The 25,138-nt window shown below is 36.6% G+C and overlaps 5 protein-coding genes across 6 annotated transcripts; 2 read left to right on the forward strand and 3 right to left on the reverse strand.

The window, feature by feature from the left end:
- Positions 1-247: 247 nt before the first annotated feature.
- Positions 248-3,520, forward strand: LOC140860020 (plant cysteine oxidase 3). 2 transcript variants are annotated; one of them, XM_073262751.1, is made up of 6 exons: positions 248-433; positions 1,242-1,393; positions 2,002-2,164; positions 2,407-2,607; positions 2,736-2,890; positions 3,392-3,520. In XM_073262751.1, exons 1-5 carry the CDS (start codon positions 283-285, stop codon positions 2,858-2,860), a joined length of 792 nt encoding a protein of 263 aa, XP_073118852.1. In that variant the 5' UTR covers positions 248-282; the 3' UTR covers positions 2,861-2,890; positions 3,392-3,520. The 2 variants fall into 2 exon arrangements, with proteins under 2 accessions (XP_073118852.1, XP_073118851.1); XM_073262750.1 differs by lacking the exon at positions 3,392-3,520 and having other exon boundaries at positions 2,736-3,055.
- Positions 3,232-6,220, reverse strand: LOC140860019 (enolase 1, chloroplastic). Its single transcript, XM_073262749.1, has 7 exons — positions 5,540-6,220; positions 4,759-5,066; positions 4,418-4,572; positions 4,021-4,338; positions 3,803-3,949; positions 3,653-3,703; positions 3,232-3,478 (listed from the first exon to the last, which is right to left on the reverse strand). The coding sequence occupies exons 1-7, from the start codon at positions 5,956-5,958 to the stop codon at positions 3,413-3,415; spliced, it is 1,464 nt and encodes a 487-aa protein (XP_073118850.1). The 5' UTR covers positions 5,959-6,220; the 3' UTR covers positions 3,232-3,412.
- A 3,819-nt stretch (positions 6,221-10,039) lies between these two features.
- LOC140867214 (tetraspanin-8) lies at positions 10,040-11,327 on the forward strand. Its single transcript, XM_073272291.1, has 2 exons — positions 10,040-10,698; positions 10,848-11,327. Exons 1-2 carry the CDS (start codon positions 10,204-10,206, stop codon positions 11,157-11,159), a joined length of 807 nt encoding a protein of 268 aa, XP_073128392.1. The 5' UTR covers positions 10,040-10,203; the 3' UTR covers positions 11,160-11,327.
- Positions 11,328-11,621: 294 nt separating this feature from the next.
- Positions 11,622-14,913, reverse strand: LOC140865816 (protein CHAPERONE-LIKE PROTEIN OF POR1, chloroplastic). The gene is made up of 5 exons (XM_073270589.1): positions 14,677-14,913; positions 14,496-14,581; positions 13,203-13,585; positions 11,982-12,058; positions 11,622-11,894 (listed from the first exon to the last, which is right to left on the reverse strand). The coding sequence occupies exons 1-5, from the start codon at positions 14,736-14,738 to the stop codon at positions 11,744-11,746; spliced, it is 759 nt and encodes a 252-aa protein (XP_073126690.1). The 5' UTR covers positions 14,739-14,913; the 3' UTR covers positions 11,622-11,743.
- An 865-nt stretch (positions 14,914-15,778) lies between these two features.
- LOC140864209 (probable acyl-activating enzyme 17, peroxisomal) lies at positions 15,779-24,223 on the reverse strand. Its single transcript, XM_073268215.1, has 14 exons — positions 23,927-24,223; positions 23,363-23,492; positions 23,025-23,275; positions 22,170-22,374; positions 21,401-21,441; positions 20,566-20,691; positions 19,860-19,933; positions 18,743-18,963; positions 18,341-18,435; positions 17,310-17,526; positions 16,919-17,044; positions 16,704-16,802; positions 16,094-16,312; positions 15,779-16,020 (listed from the first exon to the last, which is right to left on the reverse strand). Exons 1-14 carry the CDS (start codon positions 24,187-24,189, stop codon positions 15,910-15,912), a joined length of 2,178 nt encoding a protein of 725 aa, XP_073124316.1. The 5' UTR covers positions 24,190-24,223; the 3' UTR covers positions 15,779-15,909.
- Between the last annotated feature and the right edge of the window lie 915 nt (positions 24,224-25,138).

Consider the following 25,138-nt stretch of genomic DNA (forward strand, 5'->3'; position numbering starts at 1 on the left):
AATACCACATATCTATCAGTGTTTGCAAAATATGAGCACATAACCCTTAGTTCGTACGTATTTTTAGGGGTATTTGTGCACAAAATTTGAAAACACAAAGTATTTATATAATCATATATAATTTTTAGCAATGTCATGATTTCAAAGAAGCAGTATATAAAAAAATAATGAGAAAATTTAAAAAAATTACCATTGACAAAAAAGAAAACAGTTTTTTATGAGCCACGCACAATTCAGATAACAAGATAGTAAGATGTCAGCAGAGTAAAACCAAGCAACGGTATGTGTTTTCATAGCAGGTTCTTGACGATGACTATGAAGAAGAAGATTCCTCCTGTTCAATCTCTCTACGACCTTTGCAAGCAGACTTTCTCGCCGTCCTCCCCGTCCCCGCCTTCTTCTCAGGGCATCAGAAGCCTCTCCTCTTTAATGGGTATTTTTTCATCTTTCCTGCTTTTGGGATTTCAATTACTGTGGCGTAAAGACCATGGGTTCTTCCAGTTGCGTTGAATGAGGAGTTTAATTGTGATAATTTTGAATGAAAATAAGAATCGATAATGGGTTTGGAAAATAGTGGTGCAAATGTGCAATTCGCTATACTTGCTGTAGAATTTAAAAGAGTCGGTTGTTTCTTGGCCTCCTACCATCTGTTGAAATTTTTTGTTTGAAATTCGAGCTAATGGGGTGGAAAAGCTTTTGATTATCGTCATACTGTGACAACTCGGGAATATTCTTTTTCTCTTTATTGAGTTTATGCCGCTTGCTAAGAAAAAGCGTATCATATATTCATGTTGCTTTGGATGAAATTGTCGTGTGAGGTTGAAATGTATTGAGTTATGTGGTCGTTTAGTGGAACTCCCATGTTTTGCTTCTTACATTTGACTGCTCAGTTGTTCTGTACTTCTGTTGGTTGGTGATCAGATTCTCCTCATGTTCTTACCCTTCTATCCTTAATTGCCTTGTTCATCATGAAATGTTCGTGCGGAGAGTTGTTTTTCGTGGTTTAGCTCATTGGAGTGGGCTCTTGAAATATGCACGAGGATTTCTTTTGAAATTCTTTGCTTGAGTAAGCTCAGTTGTCTGTTTGGTGTTTTTCAGTAGTCGATTTTTCTGTTTTGATCAAGGATTCAAGCTCAAAACATCAGTTTTGACTTTCTATAATAGATTCTGCAACCACTGTTGACTATTGAGTGTGGAGGCAAAGCATATTTATGTGTAAAAAAGCTTGCATCCTTTTTCAGATTCACTTGGTCCTTCTGATGTTGGACTTACTGATGCTGGCAAAGAGGATGATAGAGGTCATGGTCATTTTGGAGTTCAGTTGTTCAATCGAGTAGATCGATGGGCTCAACCAATAACTTATGTGGATGTGCACGAGGGAGAAAATTTCACGGTATTTCGGAATTTCCATTTCTTGAGGTTTCAATCTCCTTACTTCATATTATGATTTCAAATGTTCATCATATGTTTAACTTCATATCGAGTCTGCTTTTGTGACGTGACTCATTTTACTCCTACATTGAAGACATCCATAAAAGTGTAGTCCATGCTGCAGGTGATATATTGTTGGCTGCCAAACAAAGTGGCCTGGGCTAATTTCATTATAAAGTAGATACTTGTTTACTACCTCCTGATTCTATGCCTAGTGTCCTAGGATCATTTGCATCAAATTATTTGCCAATCGTCTCGTAATGGCATTGGGAATGCTATATGACAAAAAATTTGAAGTAGCAACAACTTTCACTTATCCAATGCTGGTGGTTTATTGTTTATGGCATTCAAATGCTGAGCAATATAAGAAATCTTTATACTGTCCATGCACCATTCTTTTCCCTTTTATATCTCACCCAATTTGATTGATTAATGTTGTTATTCATACAGTACATTCTAAATGCAACCGATATGTAATATTGGTGTGCTTCCAGTTGAGGGAATTATGTTATATTATGAGTTCTCTACACTCTTATCAACTGATTGAATTATTATATGAATTTATTGCAGATGTGCATATTTTGCTTTCCAACTTCCTCTGTTATTCCACTTCATGATCATCCTGGCATGACTGTTTTGAGCAAAGTCCTGTATGGCTCATTGCATGTGAAATCTTACGACTGGGTGGAGCCAGCCCAAATACAAAAAAGTGCTGGCACTGAACGTTCTAAAGGTTTGGTATTATATTCAATTTGAATCATCTTTTGCTTCCTGCCGCATACAGGTTTTCCGCTTCATGTTCGGACTATCCTCCATTGGAAACACAGGACTTGTGTAGTCCTAAAAGTAACCATGTGTTTCATGTAAAATTAAATCCGTCATCTTAGTATATGTGTTTAATGAGCTTTCATTCATGATGATTGAAAAATTCATGATCTGTCTGATGAATTTGATGAAACTTCCGTTATGTGTCAGTTAGATTGGCAAAACTGGTTGTTGATGAAGTTCTGACTGCACCATGTAGTACATCGGTACTGTATCCGAGGAGGGGAGGGAATCTTCATTGTTTTACGGCAGTCACTCCTTGCGCGGTTCTTGACATCCTTGCACCTCCATACGATGAAACTCGTGGAAGGAGCTGTTCTTATTATCGTGATTACCCTCGCTCCAGCTTTTGTGAGTATACTCTACATAATCAAAACTCTCTCGCATAACTCTTAGGAAATTGCTTGATGAGTAGTACTGAGTGCATTTCTGGCATGGAAATCACAGAAACCATGAATAGCTGGTTTTACATTTTGCAGATGTGAAGGAAGATGAGAGTGTGAGCGGAAAAGAAGATGAATATGCTTGGCTTGCTGAGGTTTCAACACCAGATGAACTGTATATGCGCCCCCAAATATATACCGGTCCAGCCATCAAGATTTGATGGACAGATGGTCGACGGTGGATTGAGAAGGTTTCTTCAACTTTTGGTCATTGATTTACAAAGGCATGTGTGGACTTTATCAATATACAAATAGCAGTCTTTAGGAGGTTATATGAAAATTAACACCAAGTAAAGTCGTTAATAATGTTTTTATTTGATTAGCTACAATGCTAATGCTTGATTTTGTGATGCTTTCCTCGAGTTCCCTGCCTTTTCTGTTGGGTTAATTGCATCCATTTCCTAAATTTGTCATACTAAGCTTTCGGTCATATTAAGAATTAGCTAATTTAAGTCAACTCTAGTCTCTAAGGATCTTGAGAATGCAGTTATAAATGTGCATGAATGCCTGAGAGAGGAGCTTAGCACTAACTAATAAGGGAACTTTCGCTTGAAATAGAAATGTCATACACAAAACACAGAAGTGAAGCAGTTCTCTGTGAAAACCTGCCTTTTATTTCTTTTAACTTCGCGCATATTTGATCGACTTAGTGTTACACGTACAAAACCAACTCTAATGTTTTTCCCGAATAGATAAAGGTTCACTCTTTTTTCCTAAGGGGATCTGAAAGCTTCACCAGCATAGCGAACATTTCCGAGTTCTTCTTCAATACGCAGCAGCTACACCCAAACCAAGAATAAACAGTATCAACTAGTAAGTTTTTGGAATGTCACTATGGTTTGAGTTACCATTTCTTTCTATCATTTTTTTTTTATGTATTTCGAAGTATCTATTATATTTGGTATCAAATCATCTATCATATTGACGGTGCAATAAAAATCTCGATGTTGTACCTGATTGTATTTGGCTAACCGTTCACTTCGGCATGGTGCTCCGGTCTTGATCTGCATAAAGAAGAATCAAGATTTAGAGTAATATGTTGGTGAAAACATAGGAAAATATAAGCAGTAAAGGTATGAATGCATATAATGTAGTGCACAAACCTGTCCGCTGGCCAAGCCCACAGACAAATCTGCAATAAAGTTGTCTTCGGTCTCGCCACTACGGTGACTGACCATTACTCCCCAGCCAGCAGCTTTTGAGTCAAGTGCTGCCTGAATGGACTCAGTGACTGTGCCAATTTGGTTCACCTGCCATATACACAGACGAGTTAGACATCGAGTTGAAGTTACCAACAAGTATACATTATGTCGACTGATACCTTCAGTAGCAAAGCATTGCAGGCCTTCTTCTGAATCGCTTCAGCGATCTTTTTTGGATTGGTGACTAACAAATCATCACCTACAATCTGAATATCAACTGAAGCTTGCAGTGATGACCATGAACTCCAGTCGTCTTGGTCAAATGGATCCTCAATCGAAACAATAGGAAAATCTCGGACAAACTCTTTGTAAAGATCGCGAAGGCTCTCGGCTTTCAGCACGTGGGCACCATCATTTGGCTGTTTCTTGAAATTGAGATCGTATCTACCATCTTTAGTCAAAAACTCCGAAGCTGCAACGTCCATCCCTATTTTAATCTGAACCAACACTTTCCCATGAATATGCTTCAAGAAAAGCACATGCAAGTACGAAATACAAAGAAAAGTGCTATCATACCTTGCCGGTGTAACCGGCTTTTTCGATAGCATCCATGAGTAGTACCAGCCCTTCCCTGTTGTCCTGCACATTGGGTGCAAATCCACCTTCATCCCCGACGTTGCACGCATCTTGTCCATATTTAGCTTTGATAATTCCCTTAAGAATGTGATACACTGCTCACAGAAGACCGAGTATCACAAGTTTTTCCGTCCGAATCTAATGACTCAGCGCACACACGGTTTAAAATGTGCAGTAAGTAGCACCTAACTAATACAAGAAAAACTAAGGATCTGCCATTGATACAGAGATGGTTGCTTTAAAATTTAAAGCAATGAAAAGCAATATCCATCTCTGCTTACCTTCACTACCCATCCGGAGAGCCTCGGAAAACGTGGTTGCTCCCACGGGCAATATCATGAACTCTTGCATTGCAAGATTGTTACCAGCATGGCTGCCTCCGTTTATCACATTGAATGCTGGGACAGGCATTACAAGCTCTTTGGTGTTTGATATTTCCTGTATATGCTTGTAAAGGGGAACACCCTTTGCTCCAGCACCAGCTCTACACACGCTAAGAGAAACTCCTAAAATCGCATTGGCCCCTAGTTTCGATTTGTTCGGAGTCCCATCAAATTCCAGCATAACCGAGTCCACATCAGCCTGATTCCTATAACGAGAACCAACAGTAAGTAACCAGATAATCATTAGACTTTCGGAGCCTAAAAACGTCTCCCAGCTTGAAGGCATGACTGGATATCAAGTTCTTGAAGAGAAACCAACTGCTATCTAAGTAATCTAGCAAACGCATAACAGAAGACTGGGCATTGCACCATGCACAATCTCTCCCAACTACAATCACTCAAAAAGAGAAAGATGACCCGAGCCAGAAGCCAGGTATGGATCCAACTCGATTCTAACTTCGAAAAATTTGAAAAGCTCGATCCTTTTAAACAGCAACCAAGAACCAAAACATGGCATCCAGAGATGCTACATCATTCATATACTGAAGTACACTAGCCTCATTGCATTCATTCAGCGTCATATCACCAAAAATGCATCCGAATTTGAACTCGAAGATGAAAGCAAAACAATCCAACATAGACTATGCAAACAGATACAAAAGGAATTTTTGTTATTTACCTGACATCAACACCAATAAGCTTAGGACCCAAATATTCATTGACATTTTTGACTGCATTGAGGACCCCTTTACCACCATAAACAGACTTGTCGCCATCTCTGAGCTCTAGGGCCTCGTAGATCCCAGTAGAAGCTCCGCTGGGGACGGCCGATCGGTACAACGAGTTATCCTCCGTGATCAGATCAACCTCGATCGTCGGATTGCCTCTGCTGTCCACGATCTGCCGGGCCTTGACATTCTTAACCTTAGCCGAAGCCTTCGACGCAACGGCCGGCGACGGCGCGGCGACCACGGAGCTGCGGACAGTGAAGGGACGAGGTTTCACCTTCTGGGTCGTTGGCAGCGAAAACAAAGGCGCACTCGAAGTGGGTTTGGTTGAAAAAATGGGTTTCGATAGCTGAATCGGAGTCAAAGCCATCGGAGAGCTGGAGTGGTCAAATGTATACGAACAGAAAGCAGGCAAAAGGAGAGAGAATGGGTGGATTTGTGGGCGGAAAAATCAAAAGAATATAAAGAGGAAGAAGGAAATGGGTTTATGGGGAATTCCGCCGAGGGGAGAGTGGGCGAAGAGAGCAGAGCTGGGAGAATTTGTCCGATGGACGTTAGGATTGAGGGCGGCGACACGGCGGCGCAGGTGTTTGGTAGGTGAGCCGCTTGAGTTTGAATATTGGAAAAGGTGGCTGTTGATATATATTATATCATGTGCATGAAAGAATTAATAATAAAGATAAAATTTGTAAAATTAAAATTTAATATATATATATATATATATATATATAGAGTTCTTTTATTGTGCCCAACTCTATATACCCAACTCCATGCCCACCATGTACAATATGTGATAAGTCAACTCATCAATTGTGTTGGTCAACTCACATATTGTACATGGTGGGCATGGAGTTGGGCATATGAGTTGGGCACCATAAAAGAACTCTATATATATATATATATATATATATCTCATCAGTAGAGAAAATAATTCATTTTATTTATGATAAGATTATAATTGATAATTGATTTTAAAATTTATGTTTAAAAAACACGTGGGGATCAAATGATGATTATTCTATAAATTTTTTTATTTTATAAAATAATGTAGACTTTAGAATTATAGAAACGAACATGCATACTCTCTTCTTCCCCCATTTGAATGTCAATTTGAATTATTATAAAAATATTGGCGTGATTTTTTTCCGTCAAATCAAAATATAGAACCAAGATTCTATTTTCGGTATAATATATTAGCATAAGTACAACAATATTCAATAAATTCGAATAAGATGCCCGTACAAACATCTGGTTATACTTGATATACTCAAAACATTAGTCCTTAATATGAAAATTATATAATATATATATTCATTGGCCATTTGACACACCAAAAGGCAAAAGGCAAAAGGCAAAAGGCAAATTGCACCTTTGTTCGAAGCAAATATATGGCTCAAGGGTGTGATTATTATTTTTATTGAACAGTCAGCTACCAATTGATTACTAGTAAATTACAATACGAAATGGAGTTTAATAAACTTAATTCGGGTTTTTCCTGTCACGATATGAGGCTGGATGAACAAATAAGCCCATTTGTAGTAACAAAATTACTTATTACAAGGATCGATCGGTCTAGTCTAATCGACATAATGAGTTCATTTTTGGTCAAAACTGAATCGAAAAACTAAATCGAAAAAGATGAAATTATGATTAGTATATCTTCGAACGAACTATGTAACTTGTTGATTATTGTTTGTGAACTTGAAATCGATCGAGACACCATGTTGGATTAATGGACTAAATGACTAAATCTTTTGTTTGTTCATAAACGTAGATTGCTTTTGGATAGGAGGATTTCAAATAGATGAATTTCAATTACAGTTTTATTGTTAACAATTTAACATAAAAAAATCTTAAATTCATAAATTAGTTATTTACACGTTAGGAATATAAATTAAAATGGATTTCAAATGACTATATTATTGGATGGAAGCTTGAAATTCATCATAATTAACACGAATTATTATATAAATATAAAATGCATGGATTTAGTGTTTATGGTGTGTTATGTACTTTTCTGAACAACAAAAAAATATATTTCAAATTCATGCTTCCATCCAAGCACAACCTTATAAGACGCACTTGTTTTATCTTCTAGATCAAGTATGAGCTTAGGAACATAATATGGCCCATGGTCGATATCACCTTATTGATCCCGATGGACTCGTAAATTGGAGCATATATTTTCATGGAAAAGAATAATAATTGAAATTTCAAATTATATTCTAATGGAATGTGATAGGTGAATATTATAATTTCACTAGCAAATCAAATCACAACCAACATAGTAATATATTTTTCTACAAGTATATATAAATATTTTTTCTCAAATAATATAATATACATTTCTAGCTATTGCTAATATCTATACTATTTATTATGGAAGAAGACTATATCATGGTCTCTTGTTATGGTCAATAATAAAAAAATAATTAAAAAACTCAAACTTAAAACATGAAAAAAAAAAGCACTAACATTAAGGTAGTGTTTGGGAGAGCTTCTTAAAAGCATTTCTCAGCTTTTTCGTTAATAAAATTTTGAAATTTTGTGAAATTTTGTTAACGAAATGCTGAGAAGTGATTCCTAGAAGCTCTTTCAAACACTATCTAAAACTATCCACTCACATTAGCATAACAGCCACATTATACTCTCTTACATAAAACTACTTTCTTTCACATTGCAGTTGGCAATTTACATCAATATCGAAAATAACTGGTTTATTTTTCAGTTTGCTTACTCATTACGTTTTTTATATGATAATCACGCATTACGAAATAATACATTTAATCTATGTTTTTCACATGCATCGCGTGTGCTTCGGTGCTAGTATATATGATATATCATAAAACACGACCAATGCGTTTTCAATGTTGGGTTTTTTTTGTCACATGATTCACATCCCTTCTAATAAATATTTAGACATTTCATTGTCAAACAAATACATTAACTACTGTTATTATCGTCTTTTTAACAACACGATATCGTTGTAGTAGTAACTAGTAACAATGATAAAAATAGTTAATCTGTAACAACCCACTGTATCAAGACGGATCTTTTCAGCGTGCTTATGTCCTCACTCACACGCACCTGAGAAACTTTCCAAGGGTCACCCATCCTATAATTGCCCCAAGTCAAGCACGCTTAACTTTAGAGTTCTTATGTGATGAGCTTCCGAAAAGAAGATGCACCTTCTTGATATGAGTAGCACATATGAAATCTTTTAAGCCTTCCTCAACCATGTAGTCCCATACCTACACAGTCTCAGAATCCCTCTCATTCCGGCACGGGATCGGTTCATTCATGTCTGCCTCCGCCTAGAAGCCTACCAGGAGCCGCTCATTGTCCGTGCAACCTCTTGGCACCGGCGATCACTCTCTGCCTCTTCAGCCCCGGGCGTCACATGCCCACCAGCTTTCGCTTGGTTCGTCCCCGAACCATACCGTACTAAGAGAGGTCGGCTCTGATACCATTTGTAACAACCCACTGTATCAAGACGGATCTTTTCAGCGTGCTTATGTCCTCACTCACACGCACCCTGAGAAACTTCCCAGGGGATCACCCATCCTATAATTGCCCCAAGTTAAGCACACTTAACTTTAGAGTTCTTATGTGATGAGCTTCCGAAAAGAAGATGCACCTTCTTGATATGAGTAGCACATATGAAATCTTTTAAGCCCTCCTCAACCATGTAGTCCCATACCTACACAGTCTCAGAATCCCTCTCATTCCGGCACGGGATCGGTTCATTCATGTCTCCCTCCGCCTAGAAGCCTACCAGGAGCCGCTCATTGTCCGTGCAACCTCTTGGCACCGGCGATCACTCTCTGCCTCTTCAGCCCCGGGCGTCACATAATCTATATTATTAATTAAATTTAAACTCGTTATAATAATTAACTTTTCATACGTAGGTATAAATTTTTTTTTTTCATAATTTCAAGAATATTATTTAATTTAACCATCTAACTTCATATTCCAAATTTATTCTCGCGTCCTATTTATTCTCCTATCATTTCAATTCAAAAAAATAGACAAAAAAAATTACATTTTTATTCGTTTTGAATCACACGCAACTTAAGTACCATAATCCGCTATTTACAAATTATTTTTGTGGGGGAAAAAACACTAAAAAGAAAAGAAAAATAATTTGTAATGTCATCGAATTAGTCAATGTAATATCAAAAAACGTGTCCCCACGTTTACATAAAAAAAGCGACCACGTGCGTATCCAAAGAATAACGGTCGCGCGACGTGGCGACTCCACGTCCATCCACGTCACCTGCCAAGTCACCGAAACCTAAGAGTCCCCGAATAACTTCTCCCCCAGGGCTAAATCGGTCAAATCACCCTAAAAGAAAACCGTTTTTTTTTATTTGCCTCTGTGTAAAAACCGTTACAAGCCAACCATTCTTACCGTGTTTTTCTGTCCATTTTACGTTCTTACATTCCCTCTTTCATTCTTTCCAACCCAAAAACCATAAAAACAAAAGGCAGAAGAAAAAAGAGTTTCATAATCAGATCTTCCATAGGGGTTTTTCTCTACGGATCTGATCACCATTTTTCCTCCACCCTCGAACCATCATCGTTCGTTCGACGAAAAACCCGCGAAAAAAAACCGATGGCGAAAATCAGCAACGGCATCATCACAGGGCTGAACGTGGTGACCCTTGTTGTGGCGTTGTCCGCCATAGGGTTCTCTCTTTATTTCCATGTGGGCTCGGAATCTGCGTGCCGAAGGGTCCTCAAAATGCCTCTCCTCATGCTCGGGATCGCCTTGCTCGTGGTCTCGTTGTCCGGTCTGTTGGGCTCTTGCTGCCGCATCTCGGCTTTCATGTGGTTCTATCTGTTTGTGCTGTTCTTTCTCATCGTGGGGCTCATCGCCTTCACGATATTCGCCATCATTGTCACCAACAAAGGCGTCGGGAGAGCGCTTTCGAACAAGGGTGTGGGGGATCACAGGCTGGGAGACTATTCCAGGTGGTTGCAGAAGTATGTGGTTAATGCAGAAAACTGGGATGAGATCAAGAGTTGTTTGGTTGGTTTGAGGCTCTGCCAAAGCATTCAGGCTGGTCAAGCAGAGGACTTTTACAGACAACATTTGACTCCTGTTCAGGTATTATATTCATTTGCTTTTTCCCCTCCCATGAATTTAGGGAAAATAGGGTAATAATTTTTTAAAATTTTTAACATGTTACATGATTAAAATGGAATCTAATTCAAAATTCTTTGATGATGTTAAATGTGTTCAACATGGATGACCAGTCCGGATGCTGCAAGCCACCCAATTACTGTGGCTTCGAGTTCCAGAATGCCACGTTCTGGACCGTGCCTAAAGCCGGTCCAGCGCAACCGGACCCAGACTGCAAGACGTGGAGCAACGACCAGACCAAGCTTTGCTTCGACTGCGAGTCGTGCAAGGGAGCCGCTCTCGAAAACATCAAGAGGGAATGGAGGTTGTTGGCCATCATCAACTTCTGTATACTCGTTTTCGTCACCACGGTTTACTCCGTGGGTTGCTGTGCTCTTAGGAACAACAAGTCCAATGGATATCGGAAGCAAAGGCCGAATCCTTGATCAGATATAAGAATTTGCAATTTTAGGTTTCTGTTATTATTGCTTATGAACATCCTATGTTTGATGCGAAGTAGCTTGCACTAACTATTGGTAGATAATTCTGTTCTTGTTTGTGTCTGAACGAAGTTTGGTCATTTGTTTCTTGACTAAGACATGATTTATGTTTTAGGAATTAAGCATGTGAAACCTGGTTTGTCTTCTTCTTGTTATATAGGAACCTTTTACTCTTTCTTAATTTCCCCAATTTGGATTTTTATCTGCCCCAAAAACTAAAAATTTGGGAACAAATTGTTTCTTTATCACGTATTTCGATTGGTTGGGTATTTGGAGAGACAACAACGTGGTACAAGAAGCACTCTATTTTTGGCAATAACTGCTTCGAATTCATGAACTTTTCATTGATGAAATGCACACGGCAAAATGTACATCACATTGTGGATGGCATTTGCATTTCAGGGCGACTATCACAATCTTAATCATCATATAGTAAAATACCAAAGCATCAAAGCATTCTACAACAAAATTGGAATTTGTAAGAAGCCATCTCTTTCGTAATTTCTACACTCCACCAGCATAGGTTGTTTTCATTTGAGAAACGTACAGGCTAGAAACAAGAAAATATACGCTACCATCGATGTTAGAAGTTCAAGCGTCCAAGTCGGTTGCAGCAAAGATGATGGGATGAGCGGAATCAGTAAAGAACCACTAATCCAACCCATCACAAGAGCTCCGAATCTGAAATTCAGTTAAAATTTCTCTTCTAAGTAAGAGAATTACATAAGGTAAAGAAAGGGGAATAAGCTCTTGCCACGCGTAACTAACCCAAAAATGGCAGCTCTAGGCAAGCTTTTGCTCTTGTCATTAAGGAAGTATATGCAGGCGGCCAAAGATAATGCGACCTGTAATGGCAAATAAGTTTTGTATTTATTATATGCGGCGCAGACTTTTCAAATATTGCATCTTCTTTATAACAAAAGACTAGTTCCATAAATGATAGCATGCATAGCACGACGTCAATTGTAAACTCTTTCAGATGGTCAGACATTGTAAGCCATGATATCAAGCTTCGAGGAGTAATGGGACAAAGATTGATAGTTCGTACAACAATTTGCAATAATCAGTTGGGGTTCTGCTACAAGAATGCAATAAAACACTGACCTATAATAATTATTTAGTTGAAAAAGTAAAAAAGAAAATATAAGGGAGGCTATGGCTAGTGTTAAAAAAAAGAACTTCGACAAGATATTAAAAGCGATCTAAAATACACATCGTATAGTAAGAACTAGCCTTAATATGTCACAAGGGTAATGCTACATGTAAACGGAGTGTTACACGTTGAATTACACAATGCACTTGAACTTACATGATTATCCCTGCATTTTATTTGGAAAAAATCTTTCAAAAGGATAATCATGTAATTTCAAATGCATTGTGTAATCCAACGTGTAACACTCCGTGTACATGTAGCATTACCCATATGACAATACATTTTCCTATTAAGATACCAGGGGACCAGAAAAGCGAGAATGAAGATGGACCTAGGGAAGAAGTGCTGTAAGCATCTAATGCACGGCCAATGTGGTCATACTAGAAATCAATGAGTGATATTTAGTGAAGTCTGAATACCTGAATGTGTGATATCATATTAATCTGTGAATTAAATGGTTAATCTTTCAGCTTACATAATCAGTTAAAAATCGGAAACTAAACTCTAAATAGCCAGGAAGCACGACAAAAGTTCTTTCCCTGGGTCCCATTTATACCCTGTTGTATTGACTTCGTCAGTAAATGCTGTTGAAATTTCATTGGAAGGTGATTGTCAAAAGTAATACTTTTACAAAATGAGATTAGATTACAATTTACAAGTTATCATGCAAATATTGCTTTCGCCTAAAGTCTCAAAACTCTATTAATAAAACCTCTTAGCTCTCAAAATTTAAGATCCTGCATGGAATGTGGCCTCTTCAGATCATGCTAGTTAATACCAGATGACAAAAACTAAGAAGTAATCACTGTGCAACAAAATACAAAAGTAAATCAGACCTGGAAAGCAGGTCCAGCTTCAGCTGAGTTCATCATGCTCCAGCATGCCATGAATGAAAACAGGAACAACCTTCTTAAAATGATTACAGAAGGAGGAACCTCCACAAAACTGAGCAAGTTCTTAACCCAGGGTGGAGATTCTTCGACCTTCTTTTTTAGGCGAGATTTTAAGTTGATCTTGGTTTTTTTCCTACTCAAGAAGCTAGCCATCAGCAGTTTCTCGAATGCAGCTTCAATTGATTCTTCACTTCTCTCATGACCAGCATATTGGTCCAACAAAAAGTTGCGAGCGCTCCAAACTTCTTCCTCAGATGCATCAACAGGTATGCCCAGGCGTTTATAAGGATTCCAGATATTCATCCGAGGAAAATTCAAAATGTTTCCTACAGAGATTTTAGAAAAAAATATTTATTTTTTTATTTTTAAAAAAAAGACATGAAAATCTTCAATATATTTGAGAAAAGAAACGTCATATATTTGCAATTTCCAGTGTTCGAAAAAATCGGCCTAGGCACCGGCCGACCGCAACGAAAAAGTGCTAGCTAGGACGCCTAGGCGGTCCTAGGCGGAAATGAATTTTTTTTTTTTGCCTTTAAAATCATAAGCCCAGCAAAAAACTGAAAGAAAAATTTTATTACCCTTCCACGAGAAATTTATGGAGAGGAATAATTAGAGTAAATTTGTGGAATTTTATTAGTTATGTAATTTTTAAGCTATTTTAAATTTGATGCTACCGTGTTGGAGATATAATATATGATTTATTATGTTATACCGTAGAATCCGCCTAACGGCGCCCAGTCCCCGTCTAGGCGCTTGTCCGGCGTCCAACTAGCGCCTAGCGAATTTTAGAAACTTGGCAATTTCCAAAAGAATAAGAACAATCATGGTTTCACCACAAACCTCGGGTTTCGGCCTCACCCCAATATTACAACCATGCATTAGACGGCTAAAACTAAAAACTACACACAAGTAATTGGAATACAAGGAAAGACAGTGTCTCCAGAAACTTTTCCACTTCTTCAACAATAAAATTCTACGACAAAAGCAGATGCCACTTCAGGTTATAATTATTTGGGTTAGCATTCGACATGTCATTGACATTATAACCTAAAAGATTACTCCAAATTTTGCCCAAGAACCTGATAAAAAATATTTGTACACAGAATACCATGAGAATATAACTTAATTCCGTGGACATTGTTATACTTCCAACCCACAGCTAATAACTCGAACTAGGTGTCACCCATTGCTTCATAAAAAATGACAACAGTTCTTATCATGAAAGACATTTACCTCCATGCGGCGCATCTAATGAGCATCTAGGCCCCCTAAAGATCAAGCAGCGTGGCTCAATTTTCTTCGAATTACCTCCTATCGAGCTGTGCAACAAAACCAAGAGTTAGCGAAAAAAATACCAGGAATAAACTAAAATTAGCCAAAAATTTATAAAATGAAAACCAAAAAACAATCTTACAGTTGTTGTCCGAGGAAAGAAGAGGAAAGTAAGGTAGGGTTCGAGAGAAGAGCAGAAGCCATTAGCTTAGCTCTTTGCTTCGTATTCCAACGATTTGAAACTCAATCTCAGCAACTAAATCTAGGTTTTCTGAATTCCAAAATTTTGTGGATAATCGTTCGCGAAAGCCGCCCGCCCCAAAATCCGTCCGATTATGGACGCTGGAAAAAGGAGGGGATGAATTTCAATTGAGAAACTATTTCTTGTTTTCGTGTTGCTTCGAAATTGCAATTGGACCCTCCATTTATATGTATTGTCATTTTACTACATGTAATTTCGTTTTGTGAGCAAGATAATAGTATCGTAGGTCTCGATTGATATCTAATCTCAACTTCACATAAACTATAAGTTATTGATCATTCACTACAAAGTATGTTTCACATGAAATTATCTTATTGTTTGGTAAGATGATTCGACCCAACTCATATCTAAGACGTAATACTTTTTTACATTAAAAAAATATTTTTTCATGAATCGAATCAGTTGAGCAATGCAACCCGGATATCTTCACAATAATTGTCTACTTTGACATAAAATCTCATGGTTTTATTTTAGGACTTCACTCAAAATGCCTCATATTAATAGAGATATCATCATTTTAATCATTTAATGTGAAGCTTTGATTACATTCCCGACAAAATCAAATATGATACACGTCTCACAAAATTGAATTAACTCTCACAAGAGTTTCTGTCTTTACTATTTTATTACAAGTATATATTTGAGAGACATGTTCATAACTTTTTAAAAAATAATCGTATTTTATGCATGTGTTACATGTTTATATAATTAAAATAATTATATAATTAAATAATTATATAAACACTAGTTTTTTATTTTCAAATGAATTATTTTCCTTAATTTAAAATATAAAAACATAGATAAAATAACTTGATGTTTTATTTTCAAATTAATGATTTTTTTCTTAATAAAAAATTTAAAAATATAGATAAAATATGATTGAATTTCAAAATACAAATCAAAATAGATTATAGGATATAAAAGAAAGAAATATTAGTATTATTATTATTATTATTATTAAAACAACATATTAAATTGGCTGTCAAAAAGTGTGAATAATTAAATGTGTAAAGTTTGAGTTAGAGCCTAATGGTGTGTGAAGAAACAGAAAGGAGCAAGCATTTAGTTTTATCTTCTCCAGTTAATAATATATACATTAATTAAAAATTTTCATCACAATTTGGAACTATGGTCACTTTGTGATAACTGCTGTCTCAAAACTCTTCTCATAACTTTGTTTGTGGCAGTTCTTGGAAGAGAAGGGAGGGGGACTACAGCAGAAACCTGCAAGTTCTATCCTTTATGAGAATGGATTGGCGAAATAAACGTGCACGACCAGAAACGAATCATGTCATACCTTGAACAAAGGGTTCAACTTTTTCTGGAGGGCTGAATTGAAAGTTGCAGCCAGATTACTCATGTCCCGTGATGGCTCGTGAGGCTGAGGATCTTTCAGTACAACCACCACCACTAACCGCTCCGGTCCACCATCAGGAGGCGGCACACCAACTGCTGCCGTTTCTAGGATACCAGGGTCGACTGCATTACAGATTCGCTCAATCTCAACTGAGCTCACCTGAATGGAAAAGGATAGAGCAGCATCAAATGTTTACATCTATCAAACGACGGTAAACCAACTGGGAAATGCTCAAGTAATTAATGTAAGACCCATTACAAATTGGTTTGCAGTTTGGACATGTCTATAAAATGTAACATTCTAACAATATGAGTAAATTACTTTCATAAAATGAGAACAGAACAAGAGTAGTTGAAAAAGGAGTCTATCGTCTAGAGTTTTGCTTACAAGGGCCCGCAAGCCCAAGGCTTGATAGCACACCCCTGATGTTTGCTTTGGCAACAATTTCTGCGGTGCAGCCCAATTTTATTATAGGGCTCAAAGCATGTATCATAACACCTTTTACTTCCATATTCGATCGATTTAATAAGTTCATGAAGTTATGGCATACCTTTATACCACCAAGATTCATAGTGTCATCCGCGCGACCATGTGCACGATAGTATCCTCTTGAAGTGCGCTCAAAGACATCACCATGTCTTCTGAGAACCTGATAGGGAAGAAAAAGAAAGAATAAAAAATATACCGTGAAAAGAAATAAATATAATAAACAAGAGTTCATTCATGATATGAGTCAGACTGCAAGACAAACAGTCAGCAGTGCACCTTTCCATTCCATACTGGCATATGCTTAAAGTAGATATCGTTGTGGTCTGCATTTAGTAGTGTGCTTGAAGCTCCAAACATAAGTGGACCAAGGGCTAATTCGCCAATTCCAGGAGCATCTGATGGCTTCATAAAATAAATATACAAATTGTGAATTCACAAGAAACTTCTCAGGGTAAACAAATGGAAGATTTTCTTTTGTGCAAAGGTTAAAACTTCAGATTTATGATCAGATAAGGAAGTGTGAAATAGTTTCTATCAATTTAACTGTGAATGAACTGCATGCACTTTTGGAACATTAGATTTATTTCCAAGAATAATTTAATTGGCATTCACTGCTAATCTGTACACAACTATTGTTGTTTCAGGAGCAAGGTTCAGGGGTTCTTACTATTGGAAATCCATCTTCTCCAAGTATGAATAGACTACAGCCCATCGCAGGTGTGCTAAATGCTGCGAGAGATTGATTCTGCAACAATGAACCAGTGACAAATCCACCACCAATTTCAGTGCCACCGCAATATTCGATTACAGGCTTGTATTGAGCCCTCCCCATAAGCCAAAGGTATTCATCTACATTCGATGCCTCGCCCGTGGATGCAAAGCAGCTATCATATATCAATATATTCGAATTATATCAGGGGCATTTCGTAAAATAATTAAAGGCATAAAAGCATATATGTCAAGTGCATAGTCACTGCAGCAGGTTTGTGATACAAACAGAAGTGACTGATATAATTTCTAAGAAAACTAGGTCAAAATTTAAATGATAAGGCTTCACTCACTCTAAAAGCTGAACAGGCTCAGCACTGGATGGTTTTAAATTCAAATTCAAATAAACCAAAACCATCAACAGGACATACCAATGGGATTAATCAATATCACCGACACAACCAGTCAGTTTCCACGCTCTGTCAATCGTAACACAGACTAGTCAAACTCATGTCATTAATTTTACTCTTTGAAGTCATGTCACTGATTTTAGGATTTGGCTTCTTCAACTTAATTTCCATGTCCCAGAAAACACTTTTATTTCATTTCTCTTCCTTTCTGATTACTGATTTACTAATGAATCATCTTTGGATAGAACAAGCTAGAACTGTAAAATTTAAGCTTCGTTTTTAATTAGCCATCATTTGTAGTTATATGAGTTACAATTTGTGATTCCTCAAGGAAGTATGCATCATTTTGCCAGAGATCTCAGTGAATCTTGTGCAGTCCTTGAGTACAATGAAAAATTATTTCTAAAAATGATTTCAGCAACTTAAAGTCTTCAAATTTTGCACAATTAGCAATCAGATATCAGTTTTTAGTCTTTATTTTTATATCAAAATGCCTCCTCCCAATGGAAAAGGAGAAGTGCAAATCACGTATCAGGGGGTGCAATTGCAACCCACGACCTCAAAACAAATTCCCACCTACCGGATGGCCGACCAATCACAATTAGCTGTTGAATTTGTACTTTTCCATGCCCTTACGATACTTGGGATCACACCTAGCATTGTTACTTTTGAATCCTAGAAAGTACAATAATTTTTTGAATCAGTGCGGGAAAAAAAAAAAAAAAAGCAAGACCAAATTAAACCAAACCACAGGACAAACTGATCCAACCTTTATGTGTACGATACCTAATTAATGCCCTAATTGACATAAATGTTTAAATACTTACAATATTATCTCTCTTCTTTCACTTCATATTTACCATCAATCATAATTTGTTCATTTATTTATCACTGTTTCCTCCAATTCATAGAGAGCAAGTACACTGAATAAAAATTGAAGTTCAAATTATCATCACTAAAACAATGTCAATGCCTATCTCACCTGGACAAATTTGGCAAACCCAGAACCAAGGGGAGATCCATTATAAAGGGCCATAGAAGCACCATTTAGAAGTGAAGCATAAACAAGCCAAGGACCCATCATCCACCCAAGATTAGTGGGCCAAGAAACTATATCACCTTGGCGAATGTCCATATGGCACCAACCATCAGCAGCAGCTTTGAATGGGGTAGCAACAGTCCACGGGATTGCCTTTGGATCCCCTGGGGTATAGAAAACCACAGTTAGTCTGATAGTTTCTTTCATTTGTAGGAAAATTCTTAGACACGTAGCAATTCCTGCCAAATTATTAATGAACTTTAGAAAGCTGCCAGCCAGGTATATAAAGAATGCCTATAAAAGGCCAATGAAGAAACAAGGACAAAATCAAGGACTAATTCATGTTAGTACTCTATCCTGCTACTGAAGCATAAGAAGTCAAATAATTAATGTTTATGGTTAGGGTTCCAGAAACGCTTTTAGAAATAATTTTGAAGTTCTCTATTCATTATTCATCACTGACAATTGTGGTTATTATAGTCCAATGGAAATTGCTGGGAGAATCGAAATGTAACGCTACCATTACAAAATAAGTCAAATAATTGATGTGCAACAACTTTTTATTTATGGTTAGGGTATCAGAAGAGCTTCTTAAAAATCATTTTGAAGTTCTCCATTTATTATTCATCACTGACAATTGTTGGTTATTATAGTCCAATGGAGAGTGCCTGGAGAATCGAAATGTAATGCTACTCTTAAATCTCGCTACATAAAATTCAGTAAAAGATAAAATTTTTAAGGTACATAATCTAAAGCAGTGCAAAGGTGGTGCAGATATCACCAAAAATTTTAACATACATATTTTTGGTGACATGCATTTCAGCGAAAGAAAGACAAGGGGCTAGGTATTTCTTGTGGCAATTATGACAATGAAATGACAGGTCATTATGGTATGGATATGACCGAAAATTACCATGACAATTTTGGAGATTAGCATGTCAGTATGTGAAAGACAAGGGGTAAGGTATTTCTTGGTGCAGTTAAGAGTCTTAAGACTATGAAATCAATGTTTTAAAAAGACATTTCTGAAACAAGCAAGAAACTTTGAACCCCAACTTACCTGTAGTTCCTGATGAGAACAGAATATTGGTGAATGCGTCAACTGATTGTTCAACAGCAACAAACTGGATCTCTCTGCAAGTTTCTATTGTGTTGGTACGAGAGAGTAAAGTTTGAGTTGTTCGAATTAACAAGATTTGAAGTTGACTATCGAACACTACCCCTGAACTGTTTATACTACTTGTGATTCATAGGTCTCCTTCACATGATAAGAATGTATAACCAGATTTGAAGAGTACGCAAACGATGATTGAATTTATTGCTTTACATAGTAAAGTTTTATTTGGAAATGACAAGGATGGTAAAGTGCAATGAATAATAGAGGGCATATTCTATTTGAAAGCAGTTGGCAAATTCCATAACATATACTTCTATTTAAATCTGTTCTGGAACTCAGAGTAGGGGAGCTTACACTATATCACAAAAAATTCAGGTAGAATGAAGTTTCAACAACCAATAAAAAAATTATCATGTTTCTGTGGAACAAGAAGAAATAAATTTCATTGCTCTCTAGAATAGAAGAGTTCAAGCAAAAAACTATAAATAATAATTTTGATCAACATGCTTACTTTGAAGCATTTGCTCTTTCAAGAAATTCATGCCACGAAATGTCCTTGTCACGCAATTTGCGTGACAAAGACATTTCTTTCTAGAATAGAAGAGTTCAAGCAAAAACTATAAATAATAATTTTGATCAACATGCTTACTTTGAAGCATTTGCTCTTTCAAGAAATTCATGCCACGAAATGTCCTTGTCACGCAATTTCGTACTGAAGTTGGAGCCTCCAGTTGGAATAACAATAGCCATCGGGGATTGAGCATCAACAACTCGACTGCAGTATTTAACATAAATATGTTTTAAAAGTTGAAAGTAACAGTAGATAAAAATATAGTGGGAAATCAGAGGAATCTTGATGTAGTGGCTGAGGTAATTTGACAACGGATATTGCTTAAATTTGACTAGGAAGAACAAGTAAACATGATAAAGTAACAAGGACACAAACTGGGTTGCGCAGCAGCAGCCTCCCTATAAAATTGACTTTCTTTGTGCCAAATATCAGCAAAAGTCATTAATATAATAATACAAGTAGTAGAGGCAAATGCACAATAGTTTGCTGTATTTTGAGGTGGAAATTAAGTAGCAAAGCATGATTAACACTTCTCTTTTGTGGGCAAACCATCAAAGAAAATGTTTGAACCTAAAAAGGTCATGGAGATCAGCTGTATAATGTCACAGGTAGCCTTTCATTCAAAGTCACGGGGTCTGCTTTACAAATAGAGGAGAAAAATATTGTTCTCTCAAATTTCATGAATCTCTCAACTTGAACAAATTGGGGCATCCTTGATCAAAATTGGTTAGTTAACATCTTAATATAAAAATGTTTGCCAGTTCCTCCTAAGTCTTACTTTCAACTATTAACAATTTATCATCTCCCATATACATGGGTTATAGAGGTCGTGGAGCTAGAATGACAAAAACTGGGGATGGTGGAGGCGAAAACAGAGAGATAGTAGAGACAAAATAAAGGAGTGAGAGTTTACCTGTATAAAGGAATTCTTTTATCACCACGAATGATAAGATCCTAGATATGATAGCAGGAATGTGTGAGAACAAAAAATTAGGAGAAAGAAACAAAGATGCATATGTTAATGCAGGAGAATATGCCCCTTCAACATGTTTCCAACCAAAACAAATTCCAAAATTGTAACTAATTTGTTATCCAAATATGACTAATGTCAAAACAACTAAAAAGTACAATAGGGAGAACATATCAATTCCATCAGTCGTAATAAAATACAAGTGACCACTGATAATTCCCGGAACATAGGGTGTGATGTATTGCTAAAACTCAATTACAGAACTAGATATTTGTTTAGTTCCCAAGAACATATCAGAACCACTAAGGCTGGCTTTCAAATACGAGGCAAGGATAAACAAGTATCTTGGAGATTAGGTTCATTGGCACGGGGAGTATAATAATTGCATGAACTTCTTGAAATTGTACTGACACTCGTGAACATCATAGAATAAGCATGCTTTAGCAACTAAGTTTATTCAGTTTTTCTTGTCATGACCATGGAAGTGTGAAGCATGGTTCTCAGAAGTCCATATGTTTTACCATTGAAAACTATAGGCCCATAACTTGCCTAATGATCTATCACTATCATCAGAACTTCTCTGCTTCATGGGAGAACAGACACACGTTGAAAGTTTTTGATAGGTCAAAACTCGTTTCAGGTTGAAAATATTCGGAGTTTAAGAAACACTGTAAGCTACCATGATGCTCCTCTATTGAATAAAGGAAATTACCTGAGTAAAAATGGCTTTGGCTTTCGATATTTTGAGCCTTGCAGATATTTCACTTGATGCAAAACTATCAGCAATAGACACAACAATATAACCAGCAAGTACTATGGCCAGGTAGATCACCACAGAATTGACATCCATGGGCATATCTATGGCAACAGCTGATCCTTTCTCCAAATCCAGAGTTTCAATTGCAGAGGCAACATGCCTAGGAAAAAAGATAGAAAGCAGGGTGTTTCATATAATCCAAAAACTATAAATTTTGATCTCTTGAGACAATGAACAGCAACGAGCACAGAGATAATGTGGATGATAAAGGAAAATATAAGCTCAAGAAGCCCACTCTAAAAAAATGATTGAAAATATAAGCGAGTTTCACCTGCCTAAGAGATTGAGAAAACACTACAAAAATTTAGTTTTTCGGTTAAGATTGTAAAAATGGTACAAGACACGAGGCTTTAGGGAAAAGATGTTTTTGCCTTCTTAAGGCTGATAATGGGCCTTAAAAGCTCTAATTTAGTTCAGAGAACCTATCTGATGCCAATTTTATGAAATATATAGTGTTATCTACATGCTTTCTGCTTCAAAATCAAGAGATGGATCCAATTATAAATATGAAATGAAATCTTAAACATTTGACCTCAGAAATGATTCAAAAGCGTGGTCCCCTGCTCTACTGTTTGCCTGATCATGGTCTCAAAGTTGGGATGTCCACTAGTTGATATTGAGATTACATCAGACACTAGTTTACAGGGCATTTCACCTATCTTACCAGACATTCAAACATTTACAAAAGAAACAGCAAACACGAAATAGTCACATGTCAACAACCAAGTACTCGACACAAAACTATCATACCAAACTTCAGCACGCAGCTCCTTCAGGGTCATTTTATTGACAGGTAACTCATCTTCTCCTTCATACCGCCATATCAAGGCAATGTCATCAAGAGTCCTTTCACCACTTGGATTCAGGATATTCTTTGCTGGATTGGTGCATGCCTTGGGAAGCCAATGACCACCAGGGTAAGTAGGACCCTCATGCAAGATGCATTCAGGAGGAACTGAAAATGAGATATTCATCTCCCCTAGTACAGTTTTCCAATAAACCTAACAAGCACAAAGAAGAAACATCAGATGGGAAATTGTACTCTCATTCTTCATAACCAAGTGCTCAACCTATCAATTCATTCCAACCTCGGGGTTTGAGACTGAAAATTCCTGAAAATCACTGAAGCTTGAAATAGGATCCACATATTTTGTTCCAAAGAATTCACTTCCACGCTTCACCAGTAGTCGCCCAACATTAGTCGCATTTGCACTACCACTGTGTACAACATTCATCGTGATTAGTTCAAAATGCTGATCCCAACTATTAGAATAATTATCTTGAATTTTTACCTCTAAAGTACACCTATTTCCCTTATTTGCAATTTCTATTTCTTGTGTGCTAACATAACCGCAAACCTTACAATGATCAATCATTTCCAAAATAAGTAAGCAATCTTTTCTACTCCTACATTGCTAAATATGATAAACTAGCGCGATAAAACGGCAACAAAAAAAAAACTAATGCTTTATCTAATCCATGGAGTTCAGAAAGAGAAACGAAAATATAAACGTGGCCAAGATTGAATCTTGACGCCTTTTTTCCAATAACAACGTTGGAAAAATGTACCACGTGTTCTGAATACTGCGAGATATAACTTCATAAACGTCATTCCTAATCACATCGGAAGCAACAAACGAAATTATACATACGGGTCCGGCGACCAAGCCGGCGGGTCGGGTCCAAAGCATTTGTAGCAGCCGTAGTACATCATCTGATGCAAAGAAAATGGAAGTTCCGGAGTGAGAAGGTGCTTGGAGATGTCGTGCCATGTCTGGGGAGTTCCAGCACCGGAACGACGGATTATTCCCGCCATTTGGCGGTAAAGTTGATCGGCAACATCAGCGGCGATGCCCAGCGCCGCCATATCCTCGGCGGTGACACCGTCGAGGGACTTGTAATTTTCGGTCGCCATCTCCAAAATCTTCTTTCCACGCTAGCTCTGAGTCTGTGCCAGTACCAAACCAACAAACAACAATAAGCTGTTTTATTTAGGCCAGATAATATTATATTATAGTATATTTTTTTATACTAGAAAGATGCACGTATGATGCACGTGATAAATCTAATTAAAATTATATATATTTATTAACATCTAATAAATATTAAAAATATCTGATCGATAATAGTTATGACATTATTTTTAAACTAAACAAAATGATGTAAAACTAAAACTGAAAAATCATAATGTTCATTATAGGTATTATAACAATTGTTTGTTAATTTTTCAAAATTAAACATAAGAGAAATAAATTCAAAAACTGAAGATATAAAAAATTTACAATTTTAATCTCGCAAATTAGCCTATTTTGGCTTTTTATGTGACTTGAAAGGTTATAAAAAGCGCGAACCATGACAAAGCGTCATGATCAAACTTCAAACTTCACAAGTTTAAGCGAGTTTAGAACAACCTTAAGCGTGAAAAATACGTTTTATCATGTGCTATTGGTTGACCGATTTTTTCACGCTTTTGCTCAAAGCGAATACCCTTTATCATTAATACTACATAATTAATGTGTTTTTCAATTATTTATTTATGTTTGTTTTTCAATTATTCATTTACTCTTCAATTAAGTAATTTTCTATTACATATATAAATATGTGAGTTTATTTATGAATTTACATGGATACCCTTTATCATTAATACTACATAATTAATGTGTTTTTCAATTATTTATTTATGTTTGTTTTTCAATTATTTATTTACTCTTAAATTAAGTAATTTATTTATTTACAAAATATATCATGCACTCTTTCAAATAAAAAATTAAAATTTTGAACATATACTATTTATTATTTGATTTTTCTCTTATTTGATACGTACTCTTTCAATAAAAAATTAATTTATTCTATTATCTATTACA

Source organism: Henckelia pumila, chromosome 4 (genome assembly GCF_033568475.1).
Source record: "Henckelia pumila isolate YLH828 chromosome 4, ASM3356847v2, whole genome shotgun sequence".
NCBI lineage: Eukaryota > Viridiplantae > Streptophyta > Magnoliopsida > Lamiales > Gesneriaceae > Henckelia > Henckelia pumila.

Excerpts from the sequence above, each read along its gene's own strand:
- LOC140864209 (XM_073268215.1), bottom strand. The coding sequence starts at position 24,189 with ATGGCGACCGAAAATTACAAGTCCCTCGACGGTGTCACCGCCGAGGAT. Across the intron at positions 16,313-16,703 it reads TGAATCTTGGTGGTATAAAG|GTGAGCTCAGTTGAGATTGA; the intron begins GTATGCCATAAC and ends TTTTCCATTCAG. Across the intron at positions 16,021-16,093 it reads AGTTGAACCCTTTGTTCAAG|GTTTCTGCTGTAGTCCCCCT; the intron begins GTATGACATGAT and ends TAGAACTTGCAG.
- LOC140860019 (XM_073262749.1), bottom strand. The coding sequence starts at position 5,958 with ATGGCTTTGACTCCGATTCAGCTATCGAAACCCATTTTTTCAACCAAA. Across the intron at positions 3,950-4,020 it reads GCAATGCTTTGCTACTGAAG|GTGAACCAAATTGGCACAGT; the intron begins GTATCAGTCGAC and ends TGTATATGGCAG. Across the intron at positions 3,479-3,652 it reads GGTTAGCCAAATACAATCAG|CTGCTGCGTATTGAAGAAGA; the intron begins GTACAACATCGA and ends GTTTGGGTGTAG.
- LOC140867214 (XM_073272291.1), top strand. The coding sequence starts at position 10,204 with ATGGCGAAAATCAGCAACGGCATCATCACAGGGCTGAACGTGGTGACC. Across the intron at positions 10,699-10,847 it reads AACATTTGACTCCTGTTCAG|TCCGGATGCTGCAAGCCACC; the intron begins GTATTATATTCA and ends ATGGATGACCAG.
- LOC140860020 (XM_073262751.1), top strand. The coding sequence starts at position 283 with ATGTGTTTTCATAGCAGGTTCTTGACGATGACTATGAAGAAGAAGATT. Across the intron at positions 1,394-2,001 it reads ACGAGGGAGAAAATTTCACG|ATGTGCATATTTTGCTTTCC; the intron begins GTATTTCGGAAT and ends AATTTATTGCAG. Across the intron at positions 2,165-2,406 it reads TGGCACTGAACGTTCTAAAG|TTAGATTGGCAAAACTGGTT; the intron begins GTTTGGTATTAT and ends GTTATGTGTCAG.
- LOC140865816 (XM_073270589.1), bottom strand. The coding sequence starts at position 14,738 with ATGGCTTCTGCTCTTCTCTCGAACCCTACCTTACTTTCCTCTTCTTTC. Across the intron at positions 14,582-14,676 it reads TCTTTCCTCGGACAACAACT|CTCGATAGGAGGTAATTCGA; the intron begins GTAAGATTGTTT and ends TTTGTTGCACAG. Across the intron at positions 12,059-13,202 it reads AAGCTGGACCTGCTTTCCAG|GTCGCATTATCTTTGGCCGC; the intron begins GTCTGATTTACT and ends TTGCCATTACAG.